Source organism: Sorex fumeus, unplaced genomic scaffold, assembly GCF_029834395.1.
Source record: "Sorex fumeus unplaced genomic scaffold, SorFum_2.1 ptg000002l, whole genome shotgun sequence".
In the NCBI taxonomy this organism is placed as follows: Eukaryota; Metazoa; Chordata; class Mammalia; order Eulipotyphla; family Soricidae; genus Sorex; species Sorex fumeus.
In genome coordinates, this window is record NW_026606059.1 from 32,659,843 (window position 1) to 32,677,670 (window position 17,828).

The 17,828-nt window shown below is 38.0% G+C and overlaps 1 protein-coding gene across 1 annotated transcript in view; it reads right to left on the minus strand.

Annotated features, from left to right (window-relative positions):
- Positions 1 to 10,425: 10,425 nt before the first annotated feature.
- The window catches only part of DNAJC5B (DnaJ heat shock protein family (Hsp40) member C5 beta), a 51,485-nt gene continuing 44,082 nt past the window's right edge, over positions 10,426 to 17,828 (minus strand). Inside the window, exon 4 of the mRNA XM_056113238.1 lies at positions 10,426 to 10,520. Coding sequence (XP_055969213.1) covers positions 10,426 to 10,520 — 95 coding nt within the window. The remainder of the gene's footprint in view (positions 10,521 to 17,828) is intronic.

Sequence of the window (17,828 nt, forward strand, 5' to 3'; positions counted from 1 at the left end):
GAGCCCCCGGCAACTGCTTGCTCCCACAATCCAAATTCACCTCCATACTCCTGACCTGACTCTACCATCTCAGGATGGATCTCACCGAGACATAATCTGCTGAAAATTTTGGTATGTGGTTTTGAAATGTGGTTTTGGTATGTGACTGAAATCTTCAAGTTTTCTCCTGGTCAGGATAGGCTACCTCCCCCACGCCCCTGTAATTCCTGATGCCTCAGCAGTCACATCCACATCCCAAAGCTGCCACCCAATTAAAAGCTACTTCAGCGTTACCATCCCAATAAAAATACCAAATGCTCTGAACAAACACCATGACTTCTTAGCACCTGTATTGCAACTGTAATGCACAAAAGGAAAAGGATAGAGAGAGAAAGAGAGAGAGAGGAGAGAAAGAGAGAGAGAGAGAGAGAGAGAGAGAGAGAGAGAAGGAAAGCATAGAGGGAGGCTGGGGTGGGGGGGCGGAGTGTTGGGGGATGGCGGTAGGGAAATGGGATATTGATGGTGGGAAATGTATACTGGTGGAGGGTGCTGGATCTTTGTTTGACTGAAACCCAATTATGAACCTTTTGTAATGGTCTATTTCATAGACATTCAATAAAAAAATTTAAAAAATAATAAAATAAATGCTGGTTTTCTTGTTATTAAGGGCAATGGCAAATTAATGGCTCCAATTTTCCCATTTAATGAAAAATAATAATACCTATGTTATAGGGTTGCTATAAGAATTAAATAAATTAATCTATATTAACTACTTAGGATAGTGTCCAATACATAAGTAGCACCTTTTATATGTTTAGTGTAAAAAAATGTTTTCTTATATATCCTGCAAAATCATGACAGGAACTTTCTTACAACTATTTACTAGTATAATCAATCTACTCTAGAATCACTTTTAAATTTTAAAATAACTTCTCCCTCATTCAATTGAAGCAGTTATTGATTAGTTGGACAAAAAAAAAAGTGGTAGTAGTAGCTACCAACTATGGAATGGCTGCAGGGAGCTGAATAAGAGGTGGAAGAAGGAACAGGAGGGTCTGAGGGTTTGCTGTGGAGGAAGTCACTGCAATTTAGGGCAATTGCCTCAAAAAATCTTGAACTGCAAAAACAGGTGAAGAGAAAAGTAAATGATAATAGAAATGAGTATTATTTTTAAAATAAGAGAATTCTGGAAAGGAGATGGACACGGATATAGAGAGGGTTAATTTTCAAGAATAACAAATGTAGTTGGAAATAGATCATCATGGAAAGGCAATATCATGCAGCTGTTAATGTCACAGACTAGAGGATCAGGCTACTCTAAACCCTTGCTAACTGTGTGATCTTGGTCAAATTACTTTTCTATTTCAGTCTGTAAAATGGGGAATAATGATGCTGTCAGAGCGCATCATTATAATGTCATCATAATAACGTCCCTGTCAGAGCAAAGGGGCATATCATCTAACCTTCAGGTTTTCCTTGGGCTGAACCAGTAATCAAGACAAAAACAGCAAAAGAAAAAATTTTCATTTTATATATATGTGTATATATATATGTATATATATATATATATGGAGAATGTATATGATAGTAAATTCTGAAGAAAAATAGGGAGAAACCAGAGTGTTTATTCTTCATTTGGAGACCTGGAACATCAAGGAGAAAAGGGAGATTTTATATTACAAGGAGGGGATATCTCCGTCTATATTCTGAGGGTATAATAACTGAATTCCTAGATAGAGATCATGTTCACTGTTAGACTTACATCCTTTTGGTCCTAACAAATTATGTTTTTCTCTAGATCATAAATATAAAGAACACTGATATCTTCTTAGATTTAAAAAAAAAGGCCATATGATTTAAGAAAAGAACCCATGCTTCTCCACCTCTATGAACTTTACAGCTCTTTTTTTTTATTTTGTTGAATCACCATGAGAAAGTTACAAGTTCTCATGTTTGGGTTACAATCACACAATGATCAAACACCCATCCCTCCACCAGTGCACGAACTTTACACCTCTTAAACTAACATACATTTCTAAGCAACAATAACATTTTTTCACCTGTAATCCACAGGGACAGGAAGATGACATTTATTGGAAAAGATTTAGTTTGGGCATATTGATAAAAAAATTTATTCCCATATTTTGGGGGAGAGATTGATCCCACTATCACGTAGACTGTTATTAAATGAAGACATAAATATAAAACAAGTATTTACTGAGCACTATGACTGGTTACTATTATTCATTTGACAGATATATTTTTCATTAAAAAAAAAAGTGTTATCAAGGACTTAATGCAGAGCCCAGCAGCTTGCAGCAGAAAAGTGAACGGACTATGCGTTAATCCACGCCACCATGTCTGCCCAGAGGGGAAAGGGTTTTGGTCCCTTCTGCCTTCTTCCCTCTGGAGAGAAAGATGGCAGTCGCTTGGGAGATTTGTGGAAAGTCAGGTATGAGCTGGTCGTGCTGGGGCAACTAAAACCTCATGGGAAGGGGAGCGTTCCTGGCTCATCCTTCATGCCTACCAGGGTCACCAGTTGCCCCCACGAGCGGCTCTCTGGCTCAGCCATGGCTCCAGAGCACAGAAACCAATCTCTTAATTATCTGACTCTCAGCAAAAATACTTCCAGGGTTAATAAGTAAAATAGCAGAAATACAAAACCACGTGGCCGCAATAGCGGCCACAGGACATCATTTAATTCTTGAACCCAGCTGTAGAAAGCAAATCATTTCACAATGCCTTTTCAGCATGTCTGATTTGGGGGTGTAAGCTCTAAATAATAAAAGTGCATCTTTTATCGAAATAATGAACAAGTAAAAGTAGATAGAGTGTTAACTAGAATTCATCTGCCTCACAGGCATTGGGAGGGTTGGGGGGTAGGGGTTTATTGGGGTTCTTAGTGGCGAAAAATAAGTATTGGTAAAGGGAAATGTGTTTGATATTTACATGACCGAGACCTAAACCTGAAAGCTTTGTAACTTTTCCCACAGTGATTCAATAAATAAATGAATTTTTAAAAAAGTGTTATCTTTTAGAAATACAAAGGTGTCTGCAATCCTAAAGCCAATACTGACGATTTTCTTTAAAATTCTTTACCCGAAGAATGGGATGTTCTGGGAAGACATAAGACAGAAAACTAAGAAAAACACAAGATAATTCAGAGAGAGGTTTTTTTTTCAATTAAACTTTATTTTTCTTTCAGCTTGGGTAACTAAAAACTTTGTTTTTAAGTATGCTGTGTAAGGAGCTTAAAAAATAAATTCCATCAGACCTCTACCTAACACAATGCATAAAAGACAGATCAAAATGGATTAAGGACCTCAACATCAGGGATCAGAATCAATAAGGTACACTGAAGAAAAGGTTGACAAAACCCTCCACAACATTGAAGCTAAAGGTAGCTTCAAAGAGGAAATGCCACTGACCAAGCAAGTGGAAACAGAGATAAACAAATGGGTGTATCTTAAACTAAGAATCTTCTGCACCTCAAAAGAAACAGTGATCAGAATACAAAGATAGTGTACAGAATAGGAAAAGATATTCACCCAATACCCATCTGATAAGGGGTTAATATCAAGGATATACAAGGCACTGGTTGAACTCTACAAGAAGAAAACATCCAATCCCAACAGAAAATGGGGCTGTGAAATGAACAGAAACTTTCTCAAAGAAGAAATCCCACTGGTCAAAAGGCATATGAAAAAAAAAATGCTGTTCATCACTAATCAGGCAGATGCAGATCAAAACAACAACGAGATATCATCTCACACCACAGAGATTGGCCTACATCCAAAAGAACAAAAGCAATTGGTATTGGTGTGGATGTGGGGAGAAGGGGATTCTCCTTCACTGCTGGTGAGAATGTCGACTGGTTCAGCCTTTTTGGAAAACAATATGGATGTTTCTCAAAAAACTAGAAATAGAGCTCCCATTTGACCCAGAAATACTACTTTGGGGAATATATCCCGGAGATGCAAAAAAAAGTAGAAATGACATCTGCACTTGTATGTTTATTGCAGCACTAGTTACTATAGCCAGAATCTAGAAAAAACCCAAGTGCCTAAGAACAGATGACTGGTTGCAGAAACTATGGTACATCTACACAATGAAATACTATGCAGCTGTTAGAAAAGATGAAATCATGAAATTGTCATATAAGTGGATCAACATGGAGAGCATCATGCTAAGTGAAATGAATCAGAGAGAGATGGACAGACATAGAACAACCTTACTCATCTGTGGAATATAAAGTAACATAATGGGAGTCTAACACCCAAGAATAGTAAAGATATGGGTTAGGAGAATAGCTTCACAGCTTGGAAGCTGGCCTCCCATGCTGGGGGAAATGGCAGCTGGGACAGAAAAGGGACTACCAAGTAAATGATGCTTGGAGGGCTCGCTTGGGATGGGAGATGTGTGCTGAAAGTAGACTATGGACCAAACATGAGGCCACTTAGTACCTGTATTTCAAACTATAACACCCAAAAGAAGAGAGAGAATAAAAGGGAATGTGCCTGCCATAGAGGGGAGGCAGGGTTTGGGGTAGGGTGGTAGGAGGGATACTGGGAACATTGATAGTGAAGAATGGGCACTGGTGGAGGGATGGGTACTTGATCATTGTGAATGAGACATAATTATGAAAGTTTGTAAATCTGTAAAAAAAAAGAAGAATACTTAAGGTAAATTATGATATGTATAAATAAATAAATCCCATGTTAAATTTGAAATAAGCTTATGAAGAGACAGGGTACAGGGCTCATAGGATTGACTGGAGCACATGGTTTATTTGTGGGAGGCCCGGTTTCAAGCCCCAGTACCACATGTGATCTGAAACTGGTATGGCACAAAAATCAAAATAATAAGAATAAAATTTGAAAAATAAAGACATTTTATATGAAATTTCTATAGCAATAAGTTAATACAGATATAGAGACAATGTTATCATTATCTAATGAGTGATTTCATTTGTTACTTCTAATACTTTTAAATACTTATAAAGCTTTCAAATACTTCTTTCTGGAGACTGGGAAGATGGTACACTTCATGCACATGTCTTGGGTGAAGCTGATCCTGGTTTGATTCTTGATATCACATACAGCCCCGAGTACTGAGCTAGAAGTGGCCCTGAGCATCACTGGGCCTCCTCTAAATATACTTTTTAAATAAAATATTGCCTTTTGCTATTAAAATCATTCTGAAAATGTTGAGTTTAGTAAATAGTTAATATATACATATTCAATTAAGATCATTCTAAATGTATGCATGACCAAATAGGTTATTCTAAGCAATTTTAAAAAATGTAGGAATTTGGAATGGAAGAGATATTGCAATAGATAAGGAACTTGCCTTGCAGGTGTTCAATCAGAGTTTGATCTCTGGCATCACATATAGTCCTCTGAACCCTGTCAGAAGTGATCTCTGAGTGCAGGGCTAAGAATAAGCCCTGAGGACTGAGAGGTGTGTCCCTTTTCAAAAATAATTTGAAAAAGAAAGTGCAGAATTTTTTTTCTTAAAGTGAAAACCTGCATTAAATATTTCCCCACTAAGAAAATATAGATGAAATTTGTTCAGCAAGAAATTAATATGAATAAAATATCAGGAATGAAGATATATTGTCACCTGAGCAAATAAAGTGAAGCCCTTTGCTAGATAGCATCCCTCTTCCTTAGCCCTAAAAACAAGGATGAAGGATGATATGGGACCAGGGAAGTGGAAAACTTGAGGATTGGAGAACCTAATAATTCTCATAAATCTAATAGGTGCCTTCCAGCCATTAGAAATCTCAATTGGCAGAGGGAAATGTGTATCAACCTCTATCCTATAATCACTGGTTTGACTCTATGAATGTGTTTTTCCTCTGGGGGACAAGTCCTGGAACTACAGGAAAATTCCAGTAAGTCATATCACACTTACTCATTCATCGTTTGACACTGAACGTGTTTAGGTTTCCTTTTGGAGAAAGACTTTTCTCAGAATTGGTACAGATTATAAAAATTAATCAATTTATCAACAGGTATCTAAGAGTTGCCTGATCTATTTTTAGCACTCTGAAATACAGATGTAAACGCTGGCTGTAAATGTAATGCTGTAAATCACAGCTAATAAGAACCAAATGTGGTTTGGAAATGGCTTTTTAAATAGAATTCTGGTTATATGGATTTAACTTACATTTCAGGCTTTTTGTACTTTATAACTGCTTTGAGTAAATATGAAGATGAATATTATTTGGTGCAGAGGATGGCTACAGGCTGGAAAACAAAGGGTTTTAGAGAAGAGAACTTGTGTTTGTTAAATTAAGTGTTTTGTCTTTTTGGAGGACTAGTGCCCTGGAAATGGAATTTACTTTCATATCAATGAACTGCGTAACATTTCTTAAATGTTTGAAAGAGATAAGTCTCAATTGGGTAATAGGCTTGATTTGGTACCAAAGAAACAGTTTTTCTTTTAATTTTTGCATGATATATCAATAACATGCAAAAATATGCCATATCTTCCTAGTTTTTTCAACTTATTTGATAATGCTTATTTGATAAATAAAAATTTATCAATCAACCTCAGTGTGTTTGGACAGAGGTAAATGCAACACAACATTGTAGAATGAAGGACATTTAGCCAGCAGAGTGGATTGAGTAGGAAAACTTTGTCAATCACCTGCTCTGATTATTTCAACCCTACAGTTCTAGCTTTGTAAAATGTGGTCTTAGTTTTCTGCCTTTCCTGTTTTCAGAGCTTGTAAGGTTTTTTTAAGGTGCAGTGACCCTGATCTACACATGGCATAGGTTCCAATAAACTTCTCTAAAAATTAAAAGCTCTAGAAGCAGTTACTTTCTTTTTAAATTTAATTTTATTGTTTTATTAAATCACATTGAGATAGTTACAAAGCTTTCATGATTTTCAGTCATACAATGATGGAACACCCGTCCCTCCACCAGTGTACATTTTCCACTACCAAGAAGATAGAGGCCAGAAAGGACAGGGGAAAGGTGCTCACTTGCTTACAGCTTACCTTGGTTGAATCCTCAGCTTTGTATGTTTTAAAGTAACCTAACTGACTCAGAATTACAGGGTAATAGTGTAGCAAGTGATTTCCCCTAAGCCAGTTTTTAGTGCCCCTCTGCTCTAGGTTTCGAATGAATTGGCTGGGTGTTTTACCTTGGTTGAATCCCCAGCACCAAATACAGACTCTTGACCACAGAGCCAGGGGTTATCCACGAGCATCACTGGATGTGACCTAAATCACCCCCACCTCCTAAATAGACTAAGTGAGATAATAATTTTTTAAAAAAGTGAGTAAAGTGCCTTATTTGGTGTTAAATTAATATAGACATAGAGTTCATTGGTTTGAAATGGGTGTTGCTGGGCTGAAATCAAGGTTTTAGAAGGGTCACGCTTCATTCTGGAGGCTCTAAAGGAGAATACAGTTCACTTACTTGAAATATTCATCATTTAGATGATGCCTGCATGTCATGTGACTCACAGCTCTCCCCTTTCTCTTCCATCTTCAAGAAATGTTTCTATTTATTCTCTGATCTTCAGTTGCTTCTTACTAATCATTCTGCACATCACATCACATTTGACTCTCCATAGCCAGAAAGTTCTCCATGTTTATGGTTCTACATGATAAGATTTGGCTCACTTGATTAACTAGGATAATCAATTTCTCTCAAGCGTCTAATGACTTCTGCAAAGTTCCTTTTGTTATAAAAGTTGGTTTACTCATGGATTAGGATATTTTAGAGGCTGGGTTGGGGGATGGTGGTCATTAGGGTCATCTACCACAGGTACTATGTAGCCTTAATTGAACTATCTCTGCAAGCGAAAAGATTAGACCGTAGTCTACCTCTTTTTTCCACACTAAGTCATTTTTAATGTGTTCAGCATGTATATACCATCTGCTGTTAGAAAAGATCATAATTTATTCTCTAATAGCTAAGCATTTTGATAAATAATGTTATAATTTACAGTGTAGCACTACACTGTAGCACTGTCCTCCCGTTTTTCACCAATTTGCTCAAGAGGGCACAGTAACATCTCCATTGTGAGACTTGTTGTTACTGTGTTTGGCATATCGAATACATCACAGGTAGCTTGCCAGGCTTAATTTACAGTGTATGAAGAAAAGTAAATCAACGACCTATAAAACTCCTACTCTGATAGTCCACGGGCTATTTTTAGAGTTGTTGAAGAATGCAGGTCATTGGACCTTGCCTAATCCAGGACCACTGCTGAGGTTCATGGTTAGCATACCTATCTCTCTGGTGCTTCTCTGCTAAGATGCTTGTGGATTTAAAATAACTGCAGATGATTCCAGATGGCAGGTTCTGTTGGCACCCCCACAGGATATTTTAAGTGGCCTCAGATAACAAGTTGTTGATCCTTATTTCCAGAACTGAGGGTCATTCTGTAGAATTCACTCTCTCATTTCATAGAAATTTTGTGCTTGCATTTGTCACACATACAGTTAGTGACAAACTATTCCTTTGTGAAGAAACATTGGCCAGAATGCCTCCCAGCAACTGAATTCCACTGTGTGATTCTTATTTTTGCCCTGTCCTTATCTTAACCGTTCTTGTAGGAACTTTAGATAAGATGGGAACGAAAATAGAACCATTCTGTGTGATAAAGAAAAATAAAGTCTGGGAGAGAAAAAAAAAAGAAAGAAAGGATTTTGTGATTTGCTATTTCAAAGCATATGTCTGATCTTGTGTTTAAGTAAGGAAATTAAGGAAATGTAATGGTTCATGGGGGGGCATTTTCTCAGATTATTTCTGGGACTGTAAGTATTGTTTTTATAGATCTTATTGGTTAAAAGGTTTTATATACACAATTGATTACTATATTTAGTAGCATATGAAAAATCATGAGCTGGAGCAATAGCACAGCGGGTAGGGTATTTGCCTTGCACACAACCAACATGGCTGACCCGAGTTCGATTCCTCCACCCCTCTCAGAGAGCCCGGCAAGCTACTGAGAGTGTCTTGCCTGCTTGGCACAGCCTGGCAAGCTTCCCGTGACGTATTGGATATGCCAAACACAGTAACAAGTGTCACAATGGAGACATTACTGGGCCCGCTCGAGCAAATCGATGAACAACGGGAGGACAGTGACAGTGATGAAAAATCATGTAAAGCCATCTTATACTTGTAAAATACTTCTTTCACATCAACTGTTTCACCTGATCTTATAGCAACTCAGAACTGAGTAGATGTGAAAATGAAGTCAGAAAAATTAGCCAGATTATTCTCTTCTTACTCATTCAGAGGGTTAGTTAGAAGAATTTAATTATATTGACAAAAAAAGAAATGCCAGCAACTCAGGAGTAACAGTGGAATTTTAATGATGTCAGAACTGAGAGCTATAACACTAATTTTCACTTTTATTGTATATTTAGCCTCAGTTGACTATGATTTTATGGTGGGTGGAATGGAAACAGAATAAAGAAAATGACATTTATTTCATGCAATATTACATAAAAACATAAGATCTTTAAAATGTAGTATCATATAAAGAACTAAGGAAGCTCTAGAAAAACTGAACAGTTTTACTGTTGCTCTATTTTAAAAGTAGCACAATTTTGACCACATGAATGATATAAGGATTAAACAAATGCCAAGATGACCTCTGAGCTTAAATGCTCACCATGCAGAGAGATGAGTACTTTCTGGTCAATTTAATTAAATCCACTGGAAACAATGCTTGCAATATGCCTTTATTTCAAGCTCTAGAATTAAGATTTCTATTCTTTATTTCAGGTTTCCTTTCCCTAGTATGACTTAGTTTTACATATATTTCTTTATATAAAAGTGATTATCATATTGTTTGGGACTCGTTGGGTTTCGGAAAGTTTCTTCCTGATTTTGGTTGACAACTTTCAGCAAATGCCAGTTTTTAATATTTTAATAATATACCTTAAAATACCATGACTTTCCCCCTAATAATTTATTCCTGTCTCTTAAAATATTTTTCTTCTTAAAAAAATTGTCTCTACACACAATCAACATTTATACTGAATTCTCATGTATATTTTGCTGATGGTATTTGTAGTGTGTATGAATACTGCATTTAGTTAAATAGTTGAAAAGTAGTTTCTGCATTGTAGTATCACTTTAGTGCATAAGGAATGTGGTCTGGGTCACATAATGGGCAGGCACACAACACAAAGTCTGTCCTGTACCACTGTCTTGCCTCATGCAAGTAGCATAGAACAACTCTTCAGACCTTTATTTGTCAAAATGGCATGTGTTTCATTAGGAATTTTACTCAAAGAGTGAATCTGCATAGTGAGAAAATTATGTGCAATCATCTTTGTCTAACCTAAAAAATAAGATACAAATATGAAAACTGTTCACAGCATTTCATGCCCCCTACCCTTCCAACTCCATGGCCATCTGGAGACATGATGGAAACAAGAGGAGATACCGTGGACCCTCAATGGCCTTGATTTTAAGAGTCTGTGCAATAATTTCGAGGTCCTTCTCTGATTAGCTGTGTTTTCTCATTTGCATGTGTAGGCTGGAGAACAATTGGAAAGTCCACATCTAAAAATAAACAAAGCAAAGCCAATAAGCATACATGTATTGTGCTCCATTTCCTTTAATGAGGTAAGTGGTGAATAGTTTTGTTAAAATCATGATTAACAGATCTTTCAATCCATAAAAAATTGAGAATGTCTATTCATTAAAAGACAGCAAAGGGAAAGAGATTCTCCATTTTCACTATCCATTTAAGCTATTAGTTATATCTTATAAAGCCAAAGCACTGAATCTGAGCTTTCATTTTGAAGCAGTTGAAGAGCCTTGTACACCTGAGTTTTAGTTTTGACCATTTTGTGGGGATGAAGAATGGTTAACTAAATACAGAGAGGAGGGCATGTCTATCTGGAAAAAAATGTTCCCTAGAAATGTTCAGAGCATTTATGGCCCTAATTAGAAGAAAGGGAGAAATTCCATAGTTGTTTATATGACAGCTTTAGTAGGAAACTCCCCACATGAAATCAGTTCTTAAAATAATTTTGCCTATAAATCACCCTAAATACCTTAAAACTTGCAAAGCCATTTGTTATTCTTGATGCTATTTAATGCTATGTTGAGGGAGGAGAAAGCTACGCTAAAAATGGTTAATGAAAAGCAAATGAACTCACAACTGGCAGGCAACATTTATAACATACACAGTGTTCTATAAAAATCTTTAAATAAAAGTTTGAAATGGTTTGGTGTTTGATGTGCTTCCAAGTACCTAATAGTACCTTTAATTTAGTTATTATAAAATTTAGCTTATTATTTAAAAAATAAGAGTTAAATTGATGACTCAGATTGTAACATAAAGTAATAAGCAGAAATGCTATGAAAAGGCTTAAAAGGGGTAAAAAATAGAACAATAAGGTTGACCATAATTAAGAAGATATTTAAGAAAAAATGGTAAAGAATAGAGGTAGTATTTGAAGAATTGATGGCTGAAAATTTCCTGTGATTGGTGAGAATCTACAGATTTGAGAACAAGCAAGAATAAATGAAAGAGAAACTCATATTTAAACAACTTAGTGGGGGCTGGAGCAATAGTACTGAGGGTAGGGCATTTGCCTTGCAGGGGCTGACTCGAGTTCAATCCCCAGCATCCCATATGGTTCCCTTAGCACCGCCAGGAGTAATTCCTGAGTGCAATGCCAGGAGTAACCCATGTGCATTGCCAGGTATGACCCAAAAGCCAAAAAATAAATATAAAATAAAATAAAACATTTTAGTGGTATTTAAGAACAATGAAGATATTGTTTATTTTCAGGGTTTGGGGGAAGGTGATTGAGCCACATCTGGCAAGCCTCAGGGATCATTCCTGGTGGTGTTCCTGGATCCATATGCAGTTATGGAGATCAAAAGGGAACAGCAAGGAAAATGTCTTAACCCCTGTATTATCTCTTGGGCTCAAAGACAGTAGTTTAAAAGAAATCTTACTAATCAGTAGCAAATATGGAAGCCACAAAAGTATAAAATTATGGTTTCACTTCGCTAAAAGAAAAGACTAAATTTGTTAACTTGTTCATTTCCAGAATCATAATGTAAAGGTATTTTCAGATAATAAAAACTAAAATCATGTTACTAATAGATTACATAAGTTCTAGCAAAATAAAAATAAAAACAGTAGAACCTTTTGTGCTATAAAAATAATTAGAAAAGAAAATGGCAGATATGTCAGCAAAGCCTAAGCAACATAAAGAGGGAATACTTACTATAAGGCTTAAAATGAATATCAAACTAGAATAAGATAGGGCATCAGTCAGAAAGCAAGTTATCAGAGGGCTCCTTGTTGGTTGGAGGGTGTGCTACCAAGAAGAGCGCCAGGGGCCCGGGACCATTCCCAGGGCTATTCTATGATAGAATCTAAGGATGTGGTGCTCCTGGAGGTTGGTGGTGCTCATTTTTGCAGTGCTCATGGGCCTTTATAGCTGTATCCAGTGCTGGGGGCTGATGTGAAGTTGAGTCTAGCAAGTGCCCTAACTGATATACTATCTCCTACTCCTGCTTAGTGTTCAAGTTTTGTAAAGTTACTGTACTATTTGGGCTGGAGCAATAGCACAGCGGGTAGGGCATTTGTTTGCCTTGCACGCTGCTGACATGGCCCATCCGAGTTTGATTCCTCAGCCCCTCTTGGACAGCCTAGCAAGCTACCGAGAGTATCTTGCCTGCACAGCAAACTACCTGTGATGTATTGGATATGCCAAACACAATAACAAGTCTCACAATGTTACTGGGCCCACTCAAGCAAATCGATGAATGGGAGGACAGTGACAGTGACTGTACTATTTAGCAGAGGGTAAAGACAAACATTAACTTTGAGCTTTTAAGTATAATTTAAGATAATTTATGTTTAATAAATTACAGAGAATATAATTTCCAAACTGGAGGAAAGAAATAAAATGTGAAAAATTCTATCAATACAAAATCAAGTCACCTGGAGAGACAGTATAGGAGGTAAGGTACTTGGTTTGCATGTAGTTGATCTGGATTTGATCCCTGTTACTAATATGGTTCCCTGAGCACCTCCAGGAATGTGCCCTGAACATAGAACTAGTAATGAGCTCTGAGTATAACCAGGTGTGCCTCCCCAAGAAAACAAACAAAAGCCAAAGCAAGTGAAAAATGAAAGGGAAATAGAATATTAAATAAAGCATCTTATAATATTTGTTACTTTGTGTGTATAGTGCTGTATCACTTAACCACAATATTTATATAGACATTCTGCCGGAATTCTAAGTAGTGTGTTTTAAGTAACTAGCCCAACTTACACAGGAGTTTGAAAACCTAGACAATGTTTTGAGAGGATATTCTCTCTTTTGCCAGGAGACTCCCAAGAGGGCCACTCCCAGCAAGCTGGCAATTTAGTAATGGATCCCAAGAATGTGGTGACACTAGGTCTCTGTGCTGTGTAGGGCAGTCTAGGGTGCTAGGCATAGAAAGGGGGAACCCCAGGACCACATCCAGCAGTGCTCAGGGGATCCACAGCTATATATCTGGTAATATCCGGGTATGTTTAAGGTACTGTTTTTGGCATATTGAATATGTCACGGGGAGCTTGCCAGGCTTTGCCGTCCGTTACTGGTGCCTGCTTGAGCAAATCAATGAACAACGGCAGGACAGTGCTACAGTGCTACAGTTTATGGTACAAACCTGACACTTGTGCCTTAACCCCCTGCACTATCGCCTCAGCCTCCAGAATATGCTCTCTTAATGTATATGCTATACTACATCTCTTACCAAATAAATAATCTAGTATAAAATATAAATATGGAGAAGTACAATAAGTGCAAGTGTATCTAATACTCTATTTAAAAAAATAGTTTAAGATCAAGTAATAATTTCCACCCCCATTATGAAAAGAAACACCAGGAATATGACTCATAGGGGTGGAACACATTCTTGGCATATATGCTACCACAAGTCTGATCCTTGCCATGTTTGCTCCTCCTTCCCAAGGACCAGGAGGTGAAGTCTAGTGACCACTGAAGATCAGCATAGCTGGTCTCATGCATCCACTCTCAGGTGAGTTTTCCTGGGAATTACCCTGGTTCCTTTGAACATTGCTGGGTCTGGAACTTGTGTAAAATACGTTGATAGCTGGGGGCCAGAGAGGTAGTACAGTGGATAGGATGCTTGCTTTGCGTGTGACCAACCCAGGTCCAGGCAACATTAGGGATAATTCTTGAGTGTAGAGCCAGAAGTAACCCTTGAGCATTGCAGGTTGTGGCCCAAAATACAAACAAAAAAGTTGGTTGTAAAAAAGTGGAAGCATAGCTACCACACAAACACTAAAGAAAAAGAAGCTAGTCATAGAGAAAATACAATAAACAAAGGAATTGGTAGAGTTTGAGGGTAACTCCATAATTTATACGTTCAGTTCAATGAGTAGAGTGATAACAATTCTGAACTTAAATATACTAATACCATATCCTTGCAAAAGGTGTCAGAGTTTTACAGAGAAATAGAAAAGTCCATTATCACACTGGAATATTTGAGTTTCTCAGAGACACTGACTAAACAAGAAAGGAAAAACTATTTTTAAAGCTATAAAAACATTGAAAAATGCAAAGTTATAAACAGAATTTGTGTCCACTCTCCTCCAAATACACATGTCAAAATTCTGACCTTTATCAAACTGTGTATTGCATTTGCAGATAAGGTCTTTAAAGAAGTAAATGGAGTTCTCATATAGGCCCTACTCCTAGTGACCAGAGTCCTTCCAAAAGGCAATGTTAGTGCCAAACACACCCAGAGGGAAGATAAGAAGATATGCAGAGAAAATGGCCTTTCACATGCCTGAAAAAGACTGCAAAAAAAACTAACTCTGTGATACCTTGATCTTTGATTTCTAGCCCCCAGAATTGTGAGAGAATAAATGTATGCTCTGCAAGTCATACAGTCTCTGAAACTTCATTATAGCAGCCCTAGTAAATTAACAGTTTCCATACATTTGCTTTAATAAACATATATGGATCAGTTAGCTTTACAAATTCAAAATATATTATTGTGAAGCAATATAGAAACATTAAAGCTAGACTGTAAAGCATGTCTCAAGATAAGTCAAAGTATTGTATTTTACTAGTCATATTCTCTGATCACAGTACAGTTAAATTAGAAATAAAATGAAGAGCTATCACCATGTTTATAATTTAAGATATGGTAAGTCCTCACCAGAGATTTTAAAACATACATTAAAGTCTTTTTTTATTTGTTTTAATTTATTTAATTAATCTAATTTAATATAATTAACTTTTTAATTTAAGAAGACTCCTTAAACCTGTGATTAAAGTTCTTTGTGTGGGGGTATGGTGCCTCAAGCAGGTCAATCTGTACCTGTGAGGTGAGTGCATCAGCAGCCTGATGGCGCATTCAGACTTCCAGATACCCCAAAATTGCTGCTGTGCCTTTGGCCAGACCCCAAAAACTTGAGGCAAAGTTTACCAAGAAAGTAAACATCCAAAATGCAGGTATGTGGGAGACAAACCCACAAGCCACCTCAGGCTCAGCTATATATTTGGAGGCATGGCCTTTCTGGTTCCTGATCAAACTGCATAATGGCCATGATCTCAGAGACTCAGAAACAAATCTAGAAACCCAGCGGCTTTTGGCAGAAATGCACCCAGACCGCGCAGTAGGTTACTGTTGCCAGGCCACCCAGGGGGGAAAGGGTGCTGTCCTTCCGCCTGTTCTCCGTTGGCTGCGTGGTTGCCGCCATCTGCCAGAGGCCATTGAACAGTCAGGTTTGGGCTTGCAGTGAAGAGACATGTGGGGACTCACAGTGTGGGTGTGGAGCTGGCCCTTTGATCCCCACACCAATGAGACCCCAAGTCACCGCCAACAAACAGGTTCTCTGGCTCCTGATCAAGCTACTTAAAGACCATGATCCCAGAGACTCAGAAACAAATCTTGAAACCCAACCACTTTTGGCAGAAATGTGTCCAGACTGCACAGTAGGTTACTGTCGCTGGGCCACCCCAGGGGCGAAAGGGCTCTGTCCCTCCACCTGCTCCTCCTTGGCAGCTCGGTGGCCACCATCCGCCAGAGATCATTGGACAGTCAGATTTCAGTCCACAGTGATGAGACACGTGGGACCTTACAGGATAGGGGTGGAGCCAGCCCTTTCCTCCCCACCCAACAAGATCCTGAGTCATTGCCCATGATGGGCCTCTCTGGTTCAAGATCAAGCTGCTTAATGGCCATGATCCCAGAGACTCAGAAACAAATCTCGGAACCCAGCAGAAATGTGTCCAGACCCCATAGTATGTTACTGTTGCCGGGCCATTCCAGGGGGGAAAGGCTGCTGTCCCTCTGCCTGCTCCCCCTAGGCAGCTCTGTGGCCACCATCTTCCAGAGGCCATTGGACAGTCAGGTTTGGGCCCTCAGTGATGGGACACACAGGGCCTCACGGGATGGGGGCGGTTCGGCCCTTTCATCCCCATCCAACGAGACCCCGAGTCGCCGCCCACTAATGGCTTTTCTGGCTCCTGATCAAGCTGCTTAACGGTCATGATCCAAGAGACTCAAGAACAAATCTCGGAATCCAGCAGGTTTTGGCAGAAATCCCTCCAGATTTAATTGTTAAAATTTTGGAATTTCAAAATCACATGGCCACTAATGCAGCCACGTGACATCATATGTTATTCATAAGCAGCAATAGAAAACAAGTTGTTTACGGTTGCCTTTTCAGCAGATGAGTGTTGGGGTAAAATCCCAAATAATAATGGTGTGTCTGGTGTCAAAATAATGAGTGTAGTTAAAGTAGAGAGAGAGAGAGAGTAATGTGGAAATCATCTGCCCCACAGGTAGGGGGAGGGGGAGGGATGGAGATATACTGAGGTTTTTGGTGATGAAGAATGGGCACTGGTGAAGGTACGGGTGTTTCATTGTATGACTGAGACTTAAATCCGAAAGCTTTGTAACTGCTGTCACAGTGATTCAATAAATAAAATTATAAAAAATTTTTAAAAAAAGGTGGATTTCATGCCCAATTCAATAACCTAATCAGTGCCTGAATAAATTGCAGTACTCCTACATAAAAAAAATAAAGTTCTTTGTGTAATTATTATTATTTTGCTTTTTGAGTCACACCTGGCAATGCTCAGGGTCACTCCTGTCTCTTCACTCAGTAACTACTCCTAGTGGCAGTGCTCAGGATGCCAGAGATCGAACCCAGGTTACAAGGCAAGTACCCTACTTATTGCCCTATCTCTCTAGCCTCTGTTTGTATAATTATTTCTTTAGCATTTTTCTCTCCATCTACTCTGCTAGATTATAAATTCAAACACAGTGCTTTTCTTTTCTCTAGTCCCTAGCATAAATTCTCAACACATGCTGACTGTTAATAGACTGTCTCAATAAACCAGCCTAGTAAATTTCTGATTGAATCTTGACAACAAAAGTCAACGAAATCACATTGCACTAGTTAACACCTTAAGTCAACTTATTTACCTTGATTCCCTGAACCAGGAGCGTGAAAAGATATGTAAATTAACATAAGGAAAAGCACAGTTTTCTGGACTATTTTAAGGATGTTCTTCCATGAACTATTTTTTTGAAATTGGTGTTTCGAATGTGGATAGGAAGATTTAGTGGGTGTGGTGAAAGGAGGAAACGTGAATTCGGTGCCTTTTCCTGGGCAGTAAAATATGATGAACGCTAAGCAGAAAAATGTAATAAATATCTCAATATCTTGGTTGACACCAAGTGTCTAATTACAAACCATATGGTCTCTTTAACTCAGTATTTTTAATTTACTTGGGTCTTATCCAGGTGAATAGCAAGAACATTTAAGCAATCAACAGATTTTATTTTTCCTTTACAATGAATCTCTCATTT